Below are 17,501 nucleotides of genomic sequence, written 5' to 3'. Positions count from 1 at the left end.
TACCACAAAGTTATCTTACTTTTTCCCTCCCTATCATCATAAAATGTACGTGGTTAGATGATGTACTTATTGTATCAATCAATAAAGAATAAAGAATGAAAGGTATTGGATTTCATTTTCATTTGACGCATATAAGCTATTAAAATTACCTTTTTTGAGAGCTTCTCTCATTCATCTTTGCAAATTGAAGATCTTAGTACCGTCAAGCTGGGGTTACACCAAAGTAATTAACAAAATGTGTATTTCCCTGTCCCTATAAATTCGATTAGATTGAATATAACTTATCATACACATGATGAACATATGTGTTTGTCAAGTTCCGTTCAATCTAATAGAATCTATAGGGTCAGAAAAATAAACATTTTGTTAATAACTTTGGTGTATAAGCAGCTTTAGATTAGCTTGTTAATTAATGTTAGCATTCTTACCGAGAAGTTCAATAAGAGTGGCCAATAGGAGATTGATAGGCCTGATGCCGAAAGCTGCGCAGAGATCTGTGGAGTCGATGCAGAAATTCCAGAGAACCTGGCAGATCAGATTGGCCAGTCTCCAGTCGCCAACGCCCCATCGCCCAAGCACCCAGATCAACCTGAGAAAACAGGGGAAAATTCGGTGAAAATCTCAAGGAAATTATGATGAAAAACAAAGAAAAAGTGAATTTTCATTTTGAAACATGTGTTTTTATTGTAGACCAGGTTTTTATTTTTGTTATCATCATTCTCTTTCTATTTGTGTTGTTTCATCTACTCCAAAGGTCATTTAATGACAAAAATACTTAGCGAGAAAAAACCAGGAATAGCTCTCACTATTTTCAACACAATTACTTTCCTTGTCCTATTACCATAGGTAAGGAAAGTATTGCTTCCCGAAAAAAATTAAGGTACCCAAATTTCCAAATTACTATATGTTTCAAGGTCCCCTGAGTCCAGAAAAGTGGTTTTTGGGTATTGGTCTGTATGTGTGTGTGTGTGTGTGTGTGTGTGTGTGTGTGTGTGTGTGTGTGTGTGTGTGTGTGTGTGTGTGTGTGTGTGTGTGTGTGTGTATGTGCGTCTATCTCATGGATATCTCATCGCCCAATTAACGGAATGACTTGAAATTTGGAACGTAAGGTCCTTACAATATAAGAATCCGACACGAACAATTTCGATCAAATGCGATTCAAGATGGCGGCTGAATTGGCAGAATGTTGTCAAAAAAAGGGTTTTTCGCGATTTTCTCGAAAACGGCTCCAATGATTTTGATTAAAGTTGTACCTGAAATAGTCATCGATAAGCTCTATCAACTGCCACAAGTCCCATATCTGTAAAAATTCAAGAGCTTCGCCTCATCTATGTAAAATTTTTATTTTAGATCCAAATTATCAGGCTATAGATACAATTCAAACGAAAAAATTCTAGTGGAAAAGATTGAGCATTAAAATCTCTGTTCAGTAACATTTTCACCTGAAATTGAAAATAAGATCAAAATTTGAGAAAATGTGAATAATCAATTATTGCGAACTGTTGATTCTATGAAATCATTCACTATGAAGAGATAGCACACATCGTGTGTCTCCAGTGTTATTGTCCTGTCACCAGCTGGCTCAGATCTCTCCAGCTGTCACCAGTAGACTCTTATGCGCGTGAACACTAGCGTCAGGTGATCAATTTTCATAACAGCGAGGAAAGTTGTGTGAGTGCCCCACACCAGATTTTGGAAAATATAGTACCAATCTTCAGGTTATTAGAACTGTCACAAACACGATATTTGGAAAGAGAAACAGGCAATTGCCCAAAACTTCTTCAATTCCTTGATTTTGGCACATAAATAGTCCAAAGTGAGGTTAAGTTTAAAATTTCTGTTTTCACCAAAGATTAACACTCAGAGAATACGTATTCGAAATATGACTGATGAATTTTAAATTATGTTCAAATTTCAAAAGATTTCAATTTTAAACACATTACAAAGATAAGATGAAATAATCAAGATTGTTACAATCAACTGTCAGTGTGACTACATCAAACACTTTGTTCCGGTTGCACAAAAGCCGGTTAAATTTTAATCGTTATTAGTTCCACAATAACCGATCAGAGAAACTGTATTTTCAAAAACGGCTTCTTCAATTGTTTCTCGTGAACTTGATCACGATTAAAATTTAACCGGCTTTTGTGCAACCAGACCAAAGGCTTGATTACCTGGAAATGCCATTATCTTCTTTCAACGCCAGTCTTTTATCCCAATCAGCCATCAAATTGACCAAAACTCCAGCCGTGGCAGATAGCAACTCTACATTATCTCGCAGTAAGCACCTTGTCAGGGAACTCACTCCTGTAACAAATATTATTTTGGTCTTTATTCCAAATTGGTTTCTCATTTTAAAGATTTTAATACTAATAGCATAGAGAAACAATAGCATGAGTAGATATCCCATGGTATAGGGCGTTTATGTCGCAATTTTTACTGTTATCTCAAGCCGATAGTCCACGTAGTTCTTTCCTGTGAAGCTTTATGACGCTGGTAGTCTCTCATATTGTGCCGTTCATACACTCTTACCCGGTCAAAACAGTAAAAATCGACAATAATCGACAGTAATCGGCTTGAGATATCAGTAAAAGTTGCGACATAAACGCTCTATACCATGGGATATCTACTTACGTTATTGTTTCTCTATGCCAATAGTTTAGTATGATTTTATCAAAAGAAATTTGAAAGGAAATCGTCATATTGTATCTTCCGTGTAAATTGAAAAATTGAATTGAAATTTCTATATTTTCAACTCCGCCTACTCTCTCCTGATTGGTTGATAGTTGTATTGTTATGTGATTCTAAACTCCGCCAATAGGTAGCAATTGCTGGGTCATCAGTTCAAATATAAGGATTGGAGTTGTCAATCTAATTTCTAGATTTTATAACAAGAATTTGAAAAAATGGAGAGAAGCATGTACTCAACAGTTAACAGTTACTGTAGCCTATCCTATAGTGAGATCCACGTTATAATGGCAGTGTTTGATTAGCAATGGTATTGCTATCCTTGTCTATCATTCAACAAAGCGGGTGGCTCTATCTCTTTCTCGCTTTGCTCTGTTGCCAGATCGTCTTCCAACAATGTAGAATTGATAATTAATCAACAAAATATCTCATTCTATGAAAACTCATTAAATTTAAAAAAATATAATTTCTTGCTTAATAGAATAGAATTGATTAAACGAGAATGAACAGTTAATATTAAATCGATAAATCGTAATCAGCTACCGTCTATAGAAGGCATTGACAAGACAGAGGATCGGCAACGTTGTTCTATCTTTCTTCACTGTCATTGGACCTCACTATGGCTTGTTACGCTTTTTATAAAGTAGGTGATGTGATATAAAGGTGCGTACAGATATACTCGCCGCGACCAAGAGCAATTCACTTTTAATCAGCTGACTATAGCTGTATTTTCACAGAAACGGTAAGATACAGATTGATATAAAAAGCTTGGCATAAGCTGATTAAAAGTGAATTGCTCATGTTCGCGGCGCGTATATCTGTACGCACCTTTATAGTAGCTCGATCGATCGTCATCGGAATTTCTGATATTATGTTAATTTAATGTATATCTTGTCACACCTATAATTGATTCTGATTTCTGACTTAATTGTAATCTGCATGAAAGAAGCACTCAATCAATGAATCTCTTCCGAAATTCAAATGTAAATTCAATGGGTACTCATTTCTTCTCTCACACAGAAGGCACTATCCAATGACAAGAATTATAGCCTCATTCTATAGAATTATTGCTGATTCCACTCATCACAATGAAATTAACGCATACTTTCTTCTATGTTCAACATTAATTATTAAAAAATTTGATTGATAAAACAAGATGCCAAACATATTTCAATTATTGAAAGAACCACTTGACAACATCAACGTCTTAATCTTTCAATTATGGAGAAAAACCACAAAATCTCATACCATACAATCAAATTATATTTCAATTATTTAATTGAAATAGGTTTCAAACAGATCAAACAATCCGGGAACACAAACAATTGAGACACAATTTCTATTGAACTTGCGTAATTTATTGAAAACCTCAACAACCAGCATTATTGTATTATAAAAATAAATAATAATATTGTTGTTGAAATCAGTGGAATAATTGGTTTTATTCTGAAATTACAATATACACATTGATTCATTGTGAGAGATTTCCCTTCTAGCTCTGAATTGAACTGTTAAATTTTAACAGTTGAGTTAGAATCTTCCAATTACTGTTCTCTTTCATGAAGTAGAATTTCTACGAAAACATATAATCATAGAGAAACAATAGCGTAAGTAGATATCCCATGGTATAGGGAGTTTATGTCGTAACTTTTACTGTTATCTCAAGCCGATTATTGTCGATTTTTACTGCTTTGTTGGGGTGAGAGTGTATGAACGGCACAATATGAGAGACTACCAGTGAAACACAGTTTCACGGGAAAGAACTATGTGGACTATCGGCTTGAGATAACAGTAAAAGTTACGACATAAACTCCTTATACCATGGGATATCTACTTACGCTGTTGTTTCTCTATGATATAATACTATTCAAGTTTGATGGGTTGATTGAAATTATGTTCTTCCATGATAAATGTAGAAACTCAATAAGTTTGGTTTCGATTTTGGAAAACCTCGGATTTGATTATGGCTTTTTCTTCAATCGTAGCTGTATATTTCTTCAATTTCCAAGCCTAATCCAATCACTATTGGCTTCATCCTTATACTTGTATCAATGAATTATCAAATAGCTAAATCTTAAAGCAGCAGATGAAGTGGATGGAGATCCACTTTGAATTGGATCATTTTTCTCAATATTTCGTGGATTTTCATAGATAATTTCTAACAGATAATTCTCTAATAATAGCTATAGATTCCTTCAATTCCAAGCTTGATCCAATTACTATTGGCTTCATCTTTGTACTTGTATCAATGAATCTTCAAACATCTCTCTATCCCCTTTGAATTTAAACATTTTTCTCAATTATTCCGTGGATTTTCATAGATAGTTTCTAGATTTTTAACATTTAATCCTCTAATAATAGCTATAGATTCCTTCAATTCCAAGCTTGATTCAATTACTTTTGGCTCCATCTTTGTACTTGTATCAATGGATCTTGAAACAGCTCTTTATCTCCTTTGAATTTGAATATTTTTCTCAATTATTTCGTGGATTCTCATAGATAGTTTGTAGATTTTTAACATTAAATTCTCTAATAATAGCTATAGATTCCTCCAATTCCAAGCCTGTTTCAATTACTATTGGCTCCATCTTTGTACTTGTATCAATGAATCTTCAAACAGCTCTTTATTCTCTTTGAATTTAAACATTTATCCCAATTATTTCGTGAAATTCATAGATAGTTTCTAGATTTTTAACATTTAATTCTCTAATAATAGCTATAGATTCCTTTAATTCCAAACTTGATCCAATTAATATTGTTCCATCTTTGTACTTGTATCAATGAACCTTCAAACAGCTCTCTATCCCATTTGAATTTGAACATTTTTCTCAATTATTCCGTGGATTATCATAGATAGTTTCTAGATTTTTAACATTTGGTTCTCTAATAATAGCTCTAGATTCCTTCAATGTCAAGCCTCTTTCAATGACTTTTGGCTCCATCTTTGTGATTGTATCAATGAATCTTCAAACAGCTCTTTATCTCCTCTGAATTTGAACATTTTTCTCAATAATCTCGTGGATTTTCTTACATAATTTGCCTGTTTTCCATCTTTGCTCACCTCCAGTCTCCAGAAGAAAATCTCTGACTTGCCTGGATCTTGTCAGATTCCCAAGGACTCTGGCGACCTCGGTGAGACATTCCTCGTTGTCTGTTGTCAGCAGATGACCCAGGGCTGGAAGAAAGAGATTGAAAATAAATTTCAAAGTACATAAATATTCAGATTAATACATAAATATAATGTTTTATGAGGTAATGTAATTATAAAATGTTCATCCATTTCCAGTATTCCTCATGAATTACATAATATTTTACATACAATATTTGATTGAAAAACTATTCAGAGGTCATCATAATGTCCTGGAATTTTCAAGTAGATCAATTGAACGTTTTTGACGGATATTAATCTGTCTCATTACTTATTGAAGTCTTCTCGTATATGATATACTGTAATCATAAAGCTAGGCACACACCAGTTAGTCAAGACAAGACAAGATATGATCAGACACGTTTAGTCACAATACTTCACATAGTAGCTTATAAAAGACATGTCTAATTGCAATGATTAATCAGTGTGAGTTGCGTCATAAGCAACTATGTGAAGTATTGTGACTGAACGTGTCTGATCTGATCATGTCTTGTCTTGTCTTGACTAACTGGTGTGTGCCTAGCCGAAGACTTTCTGAAAGCGATAAAATCTGGACGTATTGAAAACTGGACGTACTGAAACTGCTGAAATTGATTAGCTGAGATCTCGATGAAGAGGATGTCACTCAAATGAGTATCATTTCATAGCAATAATTTATAATAGAATGAGATTCTATTTATTTTAAATTAATAAAAACAATATAAAAACTTGTAGTACCCTTTTAATAAAACATTTTAACGACTAGTTAAAAAAATGGTAATACAAGTTTCTATATATTGTTTTTATTAATTTGAATGAAGTAGCTCATATAAGCAAAGTGATTCTATTGATTTTATATTTAGACATTCAATCAAATCTAATCAAGAGACATCATAAACTGATAATGAATACTGCCATAGAGAAACAATAGCGTGAGTAGATATCCCATGGTATATGGCGTATATGTCGCAACTTTTACTGTTATCTCAACCGATTACTGTCAATTTTTACTGTTTTGTTGGGGTGAGAGTATATGAATGACACAATATTGGAGACTACCAGCTCCACGGGAAAGAACTACGTGGACTATCAGCTTGAGATAACAGTGAAAGTTGTGACATAAACGCCCTATACCATGGGATATCTACTTATGCTATTGTTTATGTATGATAACTACCAAGGATTATTTTAATAACAGAAATAAAAAAGAATAAGTACCCTTTCTAGAATTATCTCTCACAGATGGAATTGAATAGAAAAAGCATTTATTCAAATGCTAAGTAATATATAATTATTATTTAACGAAAATCCTAAATAAATGCTGTAAATCACACCGAAGACTTTTGCTACTGAAAAATTAAATTTTTGGATAGTAGTTCTCATCGAATTTCAATGTAGCTGTTAACCCTGTTGTCAATGTCTGCAGAAGTCTTCGGAGTGATTTACAGCATTTATTTAGGATTTCTGTTAAATAATAATAACCTCTCATTTCTCTTCACAAAACAATAATGATTTTATGATTACAAAACGTTCATTTTTTGTTAAAAAGAACTATTTTTATTTTAAAATAGGTTATTCCTATCATAACCTTATTACATCATACCATAATTTTCAGCATGAATATGATTTGTGGAACTCAAACCCTACTTTATTGATTTAATAGTGATATGATCGAAAGGCTCTAGTCACTACCTCCGTAAACAAAGCCGTAGTGCATTCGTGTGACGTCAGCACAGGTAGGGCTGCTACACCAATAAAAACACTTTTTGTGTAGTTGAGAAGTTGATATTGTGGTAATTATTCATATTGAATGAAAAAGAGCAAGAAATTGTCAAAAACCACAAATTTATTGATACTTAAAAACAACTTTCTAAGTATCAATAAATCTGTGGTTTTTGACAATTTCTTAGTCTTTTCATTCAATAAAAACACTAGCTGATATAGATCAGCTGAAATCAACAAATTCATATTGGTGTAGGAGCCCTACCCTTGCTGACGTCACACTAATGCACTACGGCTTTGTTTACGGAGGTAGTGCTTAAGTACCTTCAGCCAACTCGATATTCCTGACAGCGAATGGACTGTCGGGTGATGTGGACGAAGCCGCATAGTAGGAGAGGTTGTTGAAGGTGGAGAGAGCAGAGATGACAAGTTCCTCGCTCTCTGTCGCCGATTTGCGACGCAACACTTTCAGGAGCATACTGATCAGTCTCTCTGCGTCCTGTCAAAACAAAACAGAACAGAAATTCGAGATGAGTTATTCAATATGGATAAATTATTATTTAAAGAAACTAGTCTGGTCGGAATAGCTGAAGAATAGGAGGGAGAAGAAAAATGATTAGAAGAAGAAGAAAAAGGAGAAGGGAAGGAAAGGGAGAAGACAGGAGAAGGAGAGGATGAAGAGGTAGTGGGGGAAGACGAAGTAATTTCAGAAGCATACTGATCAGTCTCTCAGCGTCCTGTCAAAACAGAACAGAACATAGATTTGAGATAAATTATAAAATAAGATAATAAGTTGTAACATATTATGATACAAATAAGTTATTTAGTTTGAATGAATACAAAGATGCTAGTCTGGAGTAGCTGGAGAATAAGAAGAAGAAGAAAAAGGAGAGAAAGAAGATAGGAGAAGAAGACAGAAAAAGAAGAGGAAGATTGATTGATTGATTACTTTATTTATGTAGATTACAATATATACTGGCTTATACACTTATATACAATAGCTTACAATACAGCAAAATTATAGATGAATTTACATAATATAGACTTAGAAAATAATTATTGAACTGTATATGATATGAAAAAGCAATTTGTGATATAATAACTATAGATAATTATATTGTTATGCATGTACATAAATTGGCGGAGCTTTGGACATATCAATGTCCATTCTTCAGAAAGAATATTAAAAATATCCTTTCCCTCCCACTAACTCTCTACCGTAACGTTAATTTAATTGATTAAACTAAGGATCTATTCATGAATGGAAATATTGTAAAAGTTTTAATTAATATAAATATTTAAGAGAAAAAAAAACAGAAAAATAATAAAGTAAAATAATTATATAGGTAGATAAGATCAAATTATTGATTAATAATTTAAAGAGTGGGGAAGACACAAGGTGAAGAAGAAAAAGAAAGAGAAGAGGGGGAAGAAGACAGGTGGAGAAGAAGAAGAAGAAGAAGAAGAAGAAGAAGAAGAAGAAGAAGAAGAAGAGAAGAAGAAGAAGAGAAGAAGAAGAAGAAGGAGAAGAAGAAGAAGAAGAAGAGAAGAAGAAGAAGAAGAAGAGAAGAAGAAGAAGAAGGAGAAGAAGAGGCAGAAGACAGAAGAAGAAGAAGGAGAAGAAGAAGAAGAAGAGAAGAAGAAGAAGAAGAAGAAGAAGAAGAAGAAGAAGAAAAGGGTGAGGAAGAAGACAGGAGAAGAAGAAGACGTGAGAGGAATGAGAAGGAGAGGAGGACGAAGGAAAAGGAGAGGCAGAAGACAGAAGAAGAAGAAGGAGAAGAAGAGGCAGAAGACAGAAGAAGAAGGAGAAGAAGAGGCAGAAGACAGAAGAAGATGGAGAAGAAGAGGCAGAAGACAGAAGAAGAAGGAGAAGAAGAAGAAGAAGAGAAGAAGAAGAAGAAGAGAAGAAGAAGAAGAAGAAGAAGAAGAAGAGAAGAAGAAGAAGAAGAAGAAGGAGAAGAAGAAGAAGAAGAAGAAGAAGAAGAAGAAGGAGAAGAAGAAGAAGAAGGAGAAGAAGAAGAAGAGAAGAAGAAGAAGAAAAAAAGGTAGAAGAAGAGGAAGAAGAAAAAGGAGTGGGAGAAGACAGAAGAAATAGGAGAGGAAGAAGAAGAGAAAGGAGAAGAAGAAGACGTGAGAGGAATGAGAAGGAGAGGAGGACGAAGGAAAAGGAGAGGCAGAAGACAGAAGAAGATGGAGAAGAAGAGGCAGAAGACAGAAGAAGAAGAAGGAGAAGAAGAGGCAGAAGACAAAAGAAGAAAAAGAAGAAGAAGAAGAAGAAGAAAAAAAAGGAGAAAGCGAGGATGATGGAGAAAGAAGGAGGGTAAGAAGAAGAAGACGAAGTAGAATGAAGAAGACTGCAAAAGAGAGGAAACGTAATGGAGAAGAGGAAAAAGAAGGAGGAGAGGAACGAGAAGGAGAGGAAGGTGGTGAGGTGGAAGACAGAAGAAGAAGGAGAAGGAAAGGACAGTAGAAGAAGAAAAAGAAAGGAGAAAAAGAAAAAGCAGAAAGAGAGGAAGGAAAAAAGGAAAGGGTGAAGAGGAAGAGGAAGATGAAGAAGAAGAAGAGAAAGGAGAGGGAGAAGAAGAGGAAGTCAGAAGGAGAAGGATAGGATGAAGACAGGTGAAGATGACGACAAAAGTTGAAGGAGAGGATAAAGCTTCTCTTTTGCCACACTATAATAATACTGCCATTATAACGTGAACCTCACTATTGCCTCAAATAATTATTATTCTTGCTCTTTTTCAACAATTAAAACTTCGAATAGAATAAAAAAATAATAAACTGATTTTTAACAACTCAAAAATACAAGTTTGTGTTTGTTTCATTCAGCACGTTTCCCAAAATTCACAGCCATATAAAACATTTATCATTGAAGAAAACTGAAATATTATTATCACATTTTGTAGAAAATTTTGTTCTCTACAATAATGATAATAAGATAAATTCAGCTACGATGAACGGTTCAAAAGTTATGAGCAAACACTGTAATAATGTCATCAACTAAGTTTGTTTCATACTTCATGCCTAACAAACTTTACAGCCCTTTGAAACATTATTATTGGTGAAAATTGAAATATTGTCATTTCACCTTGTAGGAAATTTTATTTTTCACAAAAATGATAATTGCATAAATTTCGCTAAGATGTACAGTTCAAAAGTTATGAGCAAAAAACTGTAATAATGTCATCAACCAAGTTTGATATAAATCTCTAAGCACAGTCGAGCCTTCAAACTACATTCAGAAGCTGACAAGAATCGAGAAGGACACAGCGCCCCCATCTAGCGGATTAAATTATAACTAACTCCATCCCAAACAAGTCCTTTTAACAAAATTGCAGACTCCTGCTCAGAACTTTAATAAGGAATAAAAAGGAACAAAAATGTATAGATAGATGGATATTCATCATGATAATCATTAAATAATCTATATTTTGATAAAATCCTAATTACATACTGAATAGTTTAATTCTCACAATATAATTGGATAATAAATTGTGTCGGTTTGCTGGTTCAATGCATGTGTCTCAATAGTTTTGTCAAATTGAGCATTTATCTTCGACTGAATCGAAAAAATTATAGGAATATAAAACATAGAGTAGAAATATTCTCTATAAATATTATTCTATAGTATTTTCTTCTAGAATCAACAGTTAAGCGGTAATTTGATGTAAACTAAAACCATGCATCAAATTGAAGCGAATGATAGTTACAAATTATGACGCTAGATAGCGCGAGCGGTTTCATCGCCAGCAAAGCCAAGCTTTGACTGGGGGCTTGGAATTTCATAATACTAGCAGAGATCTCATTTAAAAGACGTAATTTTGGTGGCTTATACAGTTTTGTGTTTATAACTTTTGAACGGAATGTCGTAGGCAATTTTATGTGATATGCAAACTTTCAGAAAACTAATTTCTATTTCAGATCAACTCGATACTTACGGAATATTTTGGATTTCAAGAGAGTTATCGTAGCTTGAAGAGGAATATAGTATCAATATTTATTAATTTGTTCGAGAAAAAAATATTACTTGAGGGGTGTCTAACTGAGTGACAGGTCTAGTATGAAGAAGGAAAAGATGAAGAAGAAGAAGAAGAAGAAGAAGAAGAAGAACAACAACAACAACAACAACAAGAACAAGAAGAGGGAGAAGAAGATTCTTCAATTTTTTCTCTATGAATGTTCCCTAAGTACTCACTTTCTTGTTTTGCGTATGGTTCACAGTGAAGCCGAATTCACTGTCCATCTCATCTGCATCAAAGGCACAGGCTAGACCTACTCCCACATCCGGGTGGAGGCTCATGTTGGCGATTATACGAATCATCTAAAAAAATAAAAAATATTTCATTGGTTCCCTTACTTCAGAAGAAGGCAATAGTTTGTTAAAACCATTCTTGTATTCTAAACTCTGAACAACCAATTCGAATGAAGTTCTATTTTTATTCTTAAAACTAAGAAACTAACAGAGAAAATTATCAGAAGTATTGTTACATATAAAATACTGGTAATTCTGTGAACAGTAGACCCCGCGCTCAGTAAGTCACATTGTTGTTATGTTTTCTCAAAAATTAATAAATAATTTATCAATTTGAAATGTCTAGAAAAATCCTAAATAAACATAGAGCTTTCTGTCCTATCGTACCGTGACGTGTCGTCCCGGAATGTGAGTGTGAGCGCTGTTATCAGGTCTGGCTGCCGTCGATACGCCAATCCAATCAACCCATCAGAGAACATTCTGTGTTGTTGTCTAGTTGGTGAAAAATCGGTGTGTTGAAATTAACAAAATACTACCATAATGCTGATTCCCTACAGACTTCATTTTTCACTCTCCATGATTTTAGAAATCAATTTCTTTTCAATAATATTTGTTGCAATTTTAGACATCAGATTAAAATAGAAAATTGTAAAAAAAAATGTTTTCTATCAATAACTCCAAACTCCAAACTAGAATCATGGTCTCAGCTTATGGAAAAACGAAGTTACTAGACAACTGTCTACTAACGTTGATGGAAAGATATATTTTCAAGATGTTCGATGTTTTTGAACGGGTAGTATTATTTATTTATTTATTATTTATTTATTCACATTACAATATGAGGGCACCAGGAAGACATACTTCCCATAATAGCCCTCTTGATATTAAAGAAATTACAAATCTAATATATCAATAGTATAATATAATATAGTATAAGTCTAATCGAATATAGAAAATTCACCAAATTAAAGAGAGATAGCCTAGAAACTACAATATTTTTTAAACAAAATAGAAGATGAAAAAGAGGAATATGATGATGATAAGTATAAATAATTGTTAAGAGAAAAAAGAACGAGATCATTATGTCAATATTTTGAACCAACAATTGAAGATGATAACGAGGGGTATGACAATGATGATGATGATTATGATGATGAAGACGATAGAGATGACGATGATGATGATGATCATGATCACGACGACTATGTTGCTATAGCCCACTAGATAGCTGATTTTTGATGAATAATTTTAAAGTCTGATTTTTACGATAATATTGGCGTTCAAAGGAGAATCCTTTTCCTTTAGTATTATCCTTCAAATGCAAAATTTCAAAAAACCTTATGTATACGTCGACGCCAAATTCAAAAAGGAACATACCTGACAAATTTCATGAAAATCTATTGCTGCGTTCCACTGTAGCCTTAATGCGGAACATAAATATAAACAAAAATATAAACATATAAACATGAAGAGAAATGCAAAACGGTCGACTTGAATCTTACTTGAACCTCACTTCGCTCGGTCAATAAGTTGTCTATTATCACCCACTGCATGAAATACATCCATAACATGAGTGGATGATATACATCCTAACTGAACAAATCAAGGCAAATGATTCATCAGTTCAAAATAAAATTAAAAAAATGGTTGTTAACAGAGTAAAACGCCTCAAAACTGTCAATATTATTAAATCCCAAGAAGGCTACTGCTTTGAATACTCGATTTCTATTTTTGAATGAAAGAATCTTTCACCTTAATCAGTACATCCTCAACAGATCCATCAGAACCTATCTGTTGCTGCAGATTGGTGTTATTCCCGTTGATATCCTCACTCATAGATTCTTGCAGATCTTTCTCCAAATAGGATTCCATCAGATCCAAAATTACTTTGAGTGCTTCTGGTTCTTGGTACAGCTGAAAAAGACAAAGTAATTTCTATGAAAACAAATCATTTGTTTTGTAATAGATTTCAGGAATAAGATGTTTTAGATGTTTATTCATTGTAGGGCCTATATTGTATGTATCTATTTTATCCTTTGCTGTAGTCAACTGTATCAAGCATTGGTACTAATACTTTCCCATTGGATAGTATGTAATTCATTCAAATTTCCTGTCGTTTTACTATATGAGATAAGATTCATTTGCAATATCAATTTACATAAGAACTCATATAAATAACACACTAGATATATATATATAAATTAAAACAGGAGACACGATATAAATGGATTGAAAACACTTAAAATCTTACATAAGAAATGGGGGGAAATTTCGGAGACTGTGTCTCTTTTCTCAAACGAGAAGACTCGGTTGTAAGTTTTAAATAATGTAAGTTTTTAAGTGTTTTCAATCTATTTATATCGTGTCTCCTGTTTTAATTTATATTAAAAACTTTAAGTGTCTTCTGTTATGTGATAATATAATTTATAGACTATTATATTGAGCGAGCAATTCTGTATTTATATATCTGGTTATTTTTATATCTGGTATTCTTATATCTGGTTATTTTTATATATGGCTATTTTTATATCTGGTTTTTTATGTTTTACGGATCTCGAAAACAGCTCTAACGATTTTCACGAAATTTGGAACATAGTAGGTTTATGATATAAGATTCGATTGCACTAGGTCATTCTTTGGAAAACTCGCTGACGACATTAAAAGGATATTCATCCTTGGAAAACAGATGATAATTCGTCGTCTCTCGATAACAGAGATGCGTGTGCCTGTGTGGAGAGAGACAGAATTATTCCAGCTGTGTAATCATAATCAATCAGTGAGAAATTTTATCTAGCTAGACAATTTAATCAATTTCATCAACATAATCTGATTTGTTGATATGACATGATAATCCTCCTAAACTAGAGTATATCATAATTTTAAAAAGTTTAACATTATTTGACAATTTTCAAGTGATTAGTGAGTGTTATTTTGTTATTCAATTTGGTTTGTATATAATCTAAATTATAATTTTTTTGTTTTCAAATGTTTGAACAGAAAATTGAACATGAATTCAAGTGTTTGGATCATAACCTACTTTCTGGACTATTTATAGTGTATAAATCTAAATTCGGGAAAGAAACAGTTTTTGGCTGTGCCTCTTAGTACTTCCCCAATAATTTTAAAGAATTGTGTTCGGTTTATCAAAAGTCAATAAATAAATAACGAGCGAAGCTCGGTGTACCGATATTTATTCATAATACATCATTTTTAAAGAGTATGTAGTAATAGAGCTGTCGCCATGACGATGGAATTGCCAATCTCTCACTGGTCGGCTTCTCATTGGTCGAAATCACTCCCACTCAACTCCCATTGGCTATCGTCATAACGATGAAATCCATCACTACTCCCTAATATTGTTCAGCTTGTAATAATTGTATGAGTTCTCTCTCACTGAAATCCTCACCTAATGTACTTATGTTGAGGTCCACGTTATAATGACAGTGTTTGATTAGCAATGGTATTGCTATTCTTGTCGAAGAAGAAGAAGAAAAAGAAGAAGAAGAAGAAGAAGAAGAAGAAGGAGGAGGAGGAGGAGAAGAAGAAGAAGAAGAAGAAGAAGAAGAAGAAGAAGGAAGAGGAAAAGTATTGTTGGGGTTGTGTCTGAATGAGACTTCTATGAATTGAATTACCTTGATCCTAGCAGAGTTACTTTTGGCAACTGCATTGCCCATAGCATAGCCCAACCTCACAACTACATCTTGACGACCTGGAAATTTTCTCAGGATTTTCGTCATTGTCTTGAAACCGTCTTCACAGTCAACAATCTCCTTACAGCATCCGTCGTTTGTTGAAATTATACTGCAAAACAAAAACATTTCAATTAATTACAAAATAAAGATAATAGAATTCTCTTCTATCAATTTATCTATTTATCAATACAATCATTACAAGGAGCCATGATGATAGATCATAAAAATTATTGTTTCTTAACCTATTTTGGACAATGTGTAACCTTATCTAAATTTTGAAAAGGGAAAGCACAAGGTTACGTATTGTTTCTCCATGCTAGAACTTAGCTAAATCCCGAGCTCGGAAACCGGCCCAAAGTCGGTACGCACCTTTGGACAAAACAGATAGGTCTATCTCTTTCTCACTCGCGTATCGTTGTTAAATTTTCAGGAATGTTTGTAGACTTTGTAGAAATATAGTGAACTACAAGAGGATCATTTAATCTGAATCATTAAAGTTCTCTTGATGAAAATATTTCGAAATTTGTTGCTATAGTGATGTCCACGTTATAATGGCAGTGGAGAAAGATAGTAGAACAACGCTGACAATCATCTGCTCAGCTCTGTATCAGTTCATTGATGTTAATATTAACGGTTCATTCTCGTTAAAAATAATCAATTATATTTTATTAAGCGAGGAATTATATATTTCAATAATTTCATAATGAATTTTCATAATTGAGATAAAAATATTCTGTTAATTAGTTAATAATTCTTCATTGTTAGAAGATGATTTGACAACAGAGCAAAGCGAGAGAGAGATAGCGCTATCCGCTTTGTTGAATGATAGAGAAAAATAGCAATACCATTGCTGATCAAACACTGTCATTATTACGTGGACCTCACCTCACAAAGGAATCATTTAATCTAAATCATGAGAATTCTCTTGATGAAAATAATTTGAAATTTGTTGGTACCTGATGAACTAATTTTATGAATTACATATTATTCAATGTCAATTTTATGAAAATTTTCTCGATGAAAATAATTTGAAATTTGTTGTCACCTGAGTGTCCTAGATATGTTACAGACAAGATCCAGGTCGGCACTGAATAGCTGCAGCGATCTGCACAGCTGCGTAATAGCTCCCGTCTGCAGTAGAGCTGCGTACTGCGTAGAGTCGCTGGCCAAGTTACGCAGCGCTCCAGTTAGTTGGAACAGTGCGTGGCTCGTCGGCTCGGCTATCGGCGAAAGTTCTAGACGCTAGAGAATAATAGAACAGATAAATTACTCAGCTAATAAATTATCCATATTTAAAATCTACTTTTCGCCACACTGCACAGAAAGCAGATGTTTTCCAGTCCCTACGTAGATCTGAAAGACATTGTTTGCAGACGACTCTCGTCTGACGTCAGAACAGGTTTCTTTCCGGCCTAGGCTGGAAAGGGTGCTCTTTCCAGCCGCTGTTTTTTGATCACTTTTCTTAGTTCCATGTTACTCTCTTTACTACTCTTTCCAGCCGCTAACATGGAACTAAGAAAGGTGATCAAAAAACAGCTGATCAAAAAACTTTTCAATATTTGTGTTCATTATTCAATAATAGAACATTTATAATAATATCATCTTATTGTCATTTGAAAGAATAAAAAAGTATAAACTCAACCTCCCACATAATTGAACATAATCTTTTAGGTTATTTAGACAAATCAGAATGAAAAATAAAAATACTTGGACAATTCCTGATATTCAGAGTACCTTAGATTTGCTAGAGCTATGACCTTCCACTCCTGCCTTTGGAAGTGCTTAGTAAACAATTATTATATATATATATATATATATATATATATATATATATATATATATATATATATATATTGTTTATTTTTCTGTGTGGCGAAAAATAGCGTTCGCACCACGGGCAAAAATGTTTTTCCGGCTCTCAATCTTTTCTAGTCCTCGGCCTACGGCCTCGGACTTGAAAAACGATTTCAAGCCGGAAAAGTCTAATTTTCGACCCTAGGTGCGAAATATACTATTGTTA

The 17,501-nt window shown here is 33.5% G+C and overlaps 1 protein-coding gene across 2 annotated transcripts in view; it reads right to left on the bottom strand.

Annotated features, from left to right (window-relative positions):
- The window catches only part of LOC111056851 (armadillo repeat-containing protein 2), a 47,335-nt gene that overhangs the window by 3,078 nt on the left and 26,756 nt on the right, over positions 1–17,501 (bottom strand). For both annotated transcript variants that reach the window (XM_039438279.1, XM_039438280.1), the window contains exons 8-15: positions 16,527–16,723; positions 15,422–15,590; positions 13,542–13,703; positions 11,733–11,858; positions 7,862–8,036; positions 5,750–5,863; positions 2,175–2,307; positions 429–589 (exon numbers count right to left, since the gene is read on the bottom strand). In XM_039438279.1, coding sequence (XP_039294213.1) covers positions 429–589; positions 2,175–2,307; positions 5,750–5,863; positions 7,862–8,036; positions 11,733–11,858; positions 13,542–13,703; positions 15,422–15,590; positions 16,527–16,723 — 1,237 coding nt within the window. The remainder of the gene's footprint in view (positions 1–428; positions 590–2,174; positions 2,308–5,749; positions 5,864–7,861; positions 8,037–11,732; positions 11,859–13,541; positions 13,704–15,421; positions 15,591–16,526; positions 16,724–17,501) is intronic.

Source organism: Nilaparvata lugens, chromosome 11 (genome assembly GCF_014356525.2).
Source record: "Nilaparvata lugens isolate BPH chromosome 11, ASM1435652v1, whole genome shotgun sequence".
In the NCBI taxonomy this organism is placed as follows: domain Eukaryota; kingdom Metazoa; phylum Arthropoda; class Insecta; order Hemiptera; family Delphacidae; genus Nilaparvata; species Nilaparvata lugens.
This window is presented reverse-complemented; position numbering and strand designations above follow the sequence as displayed.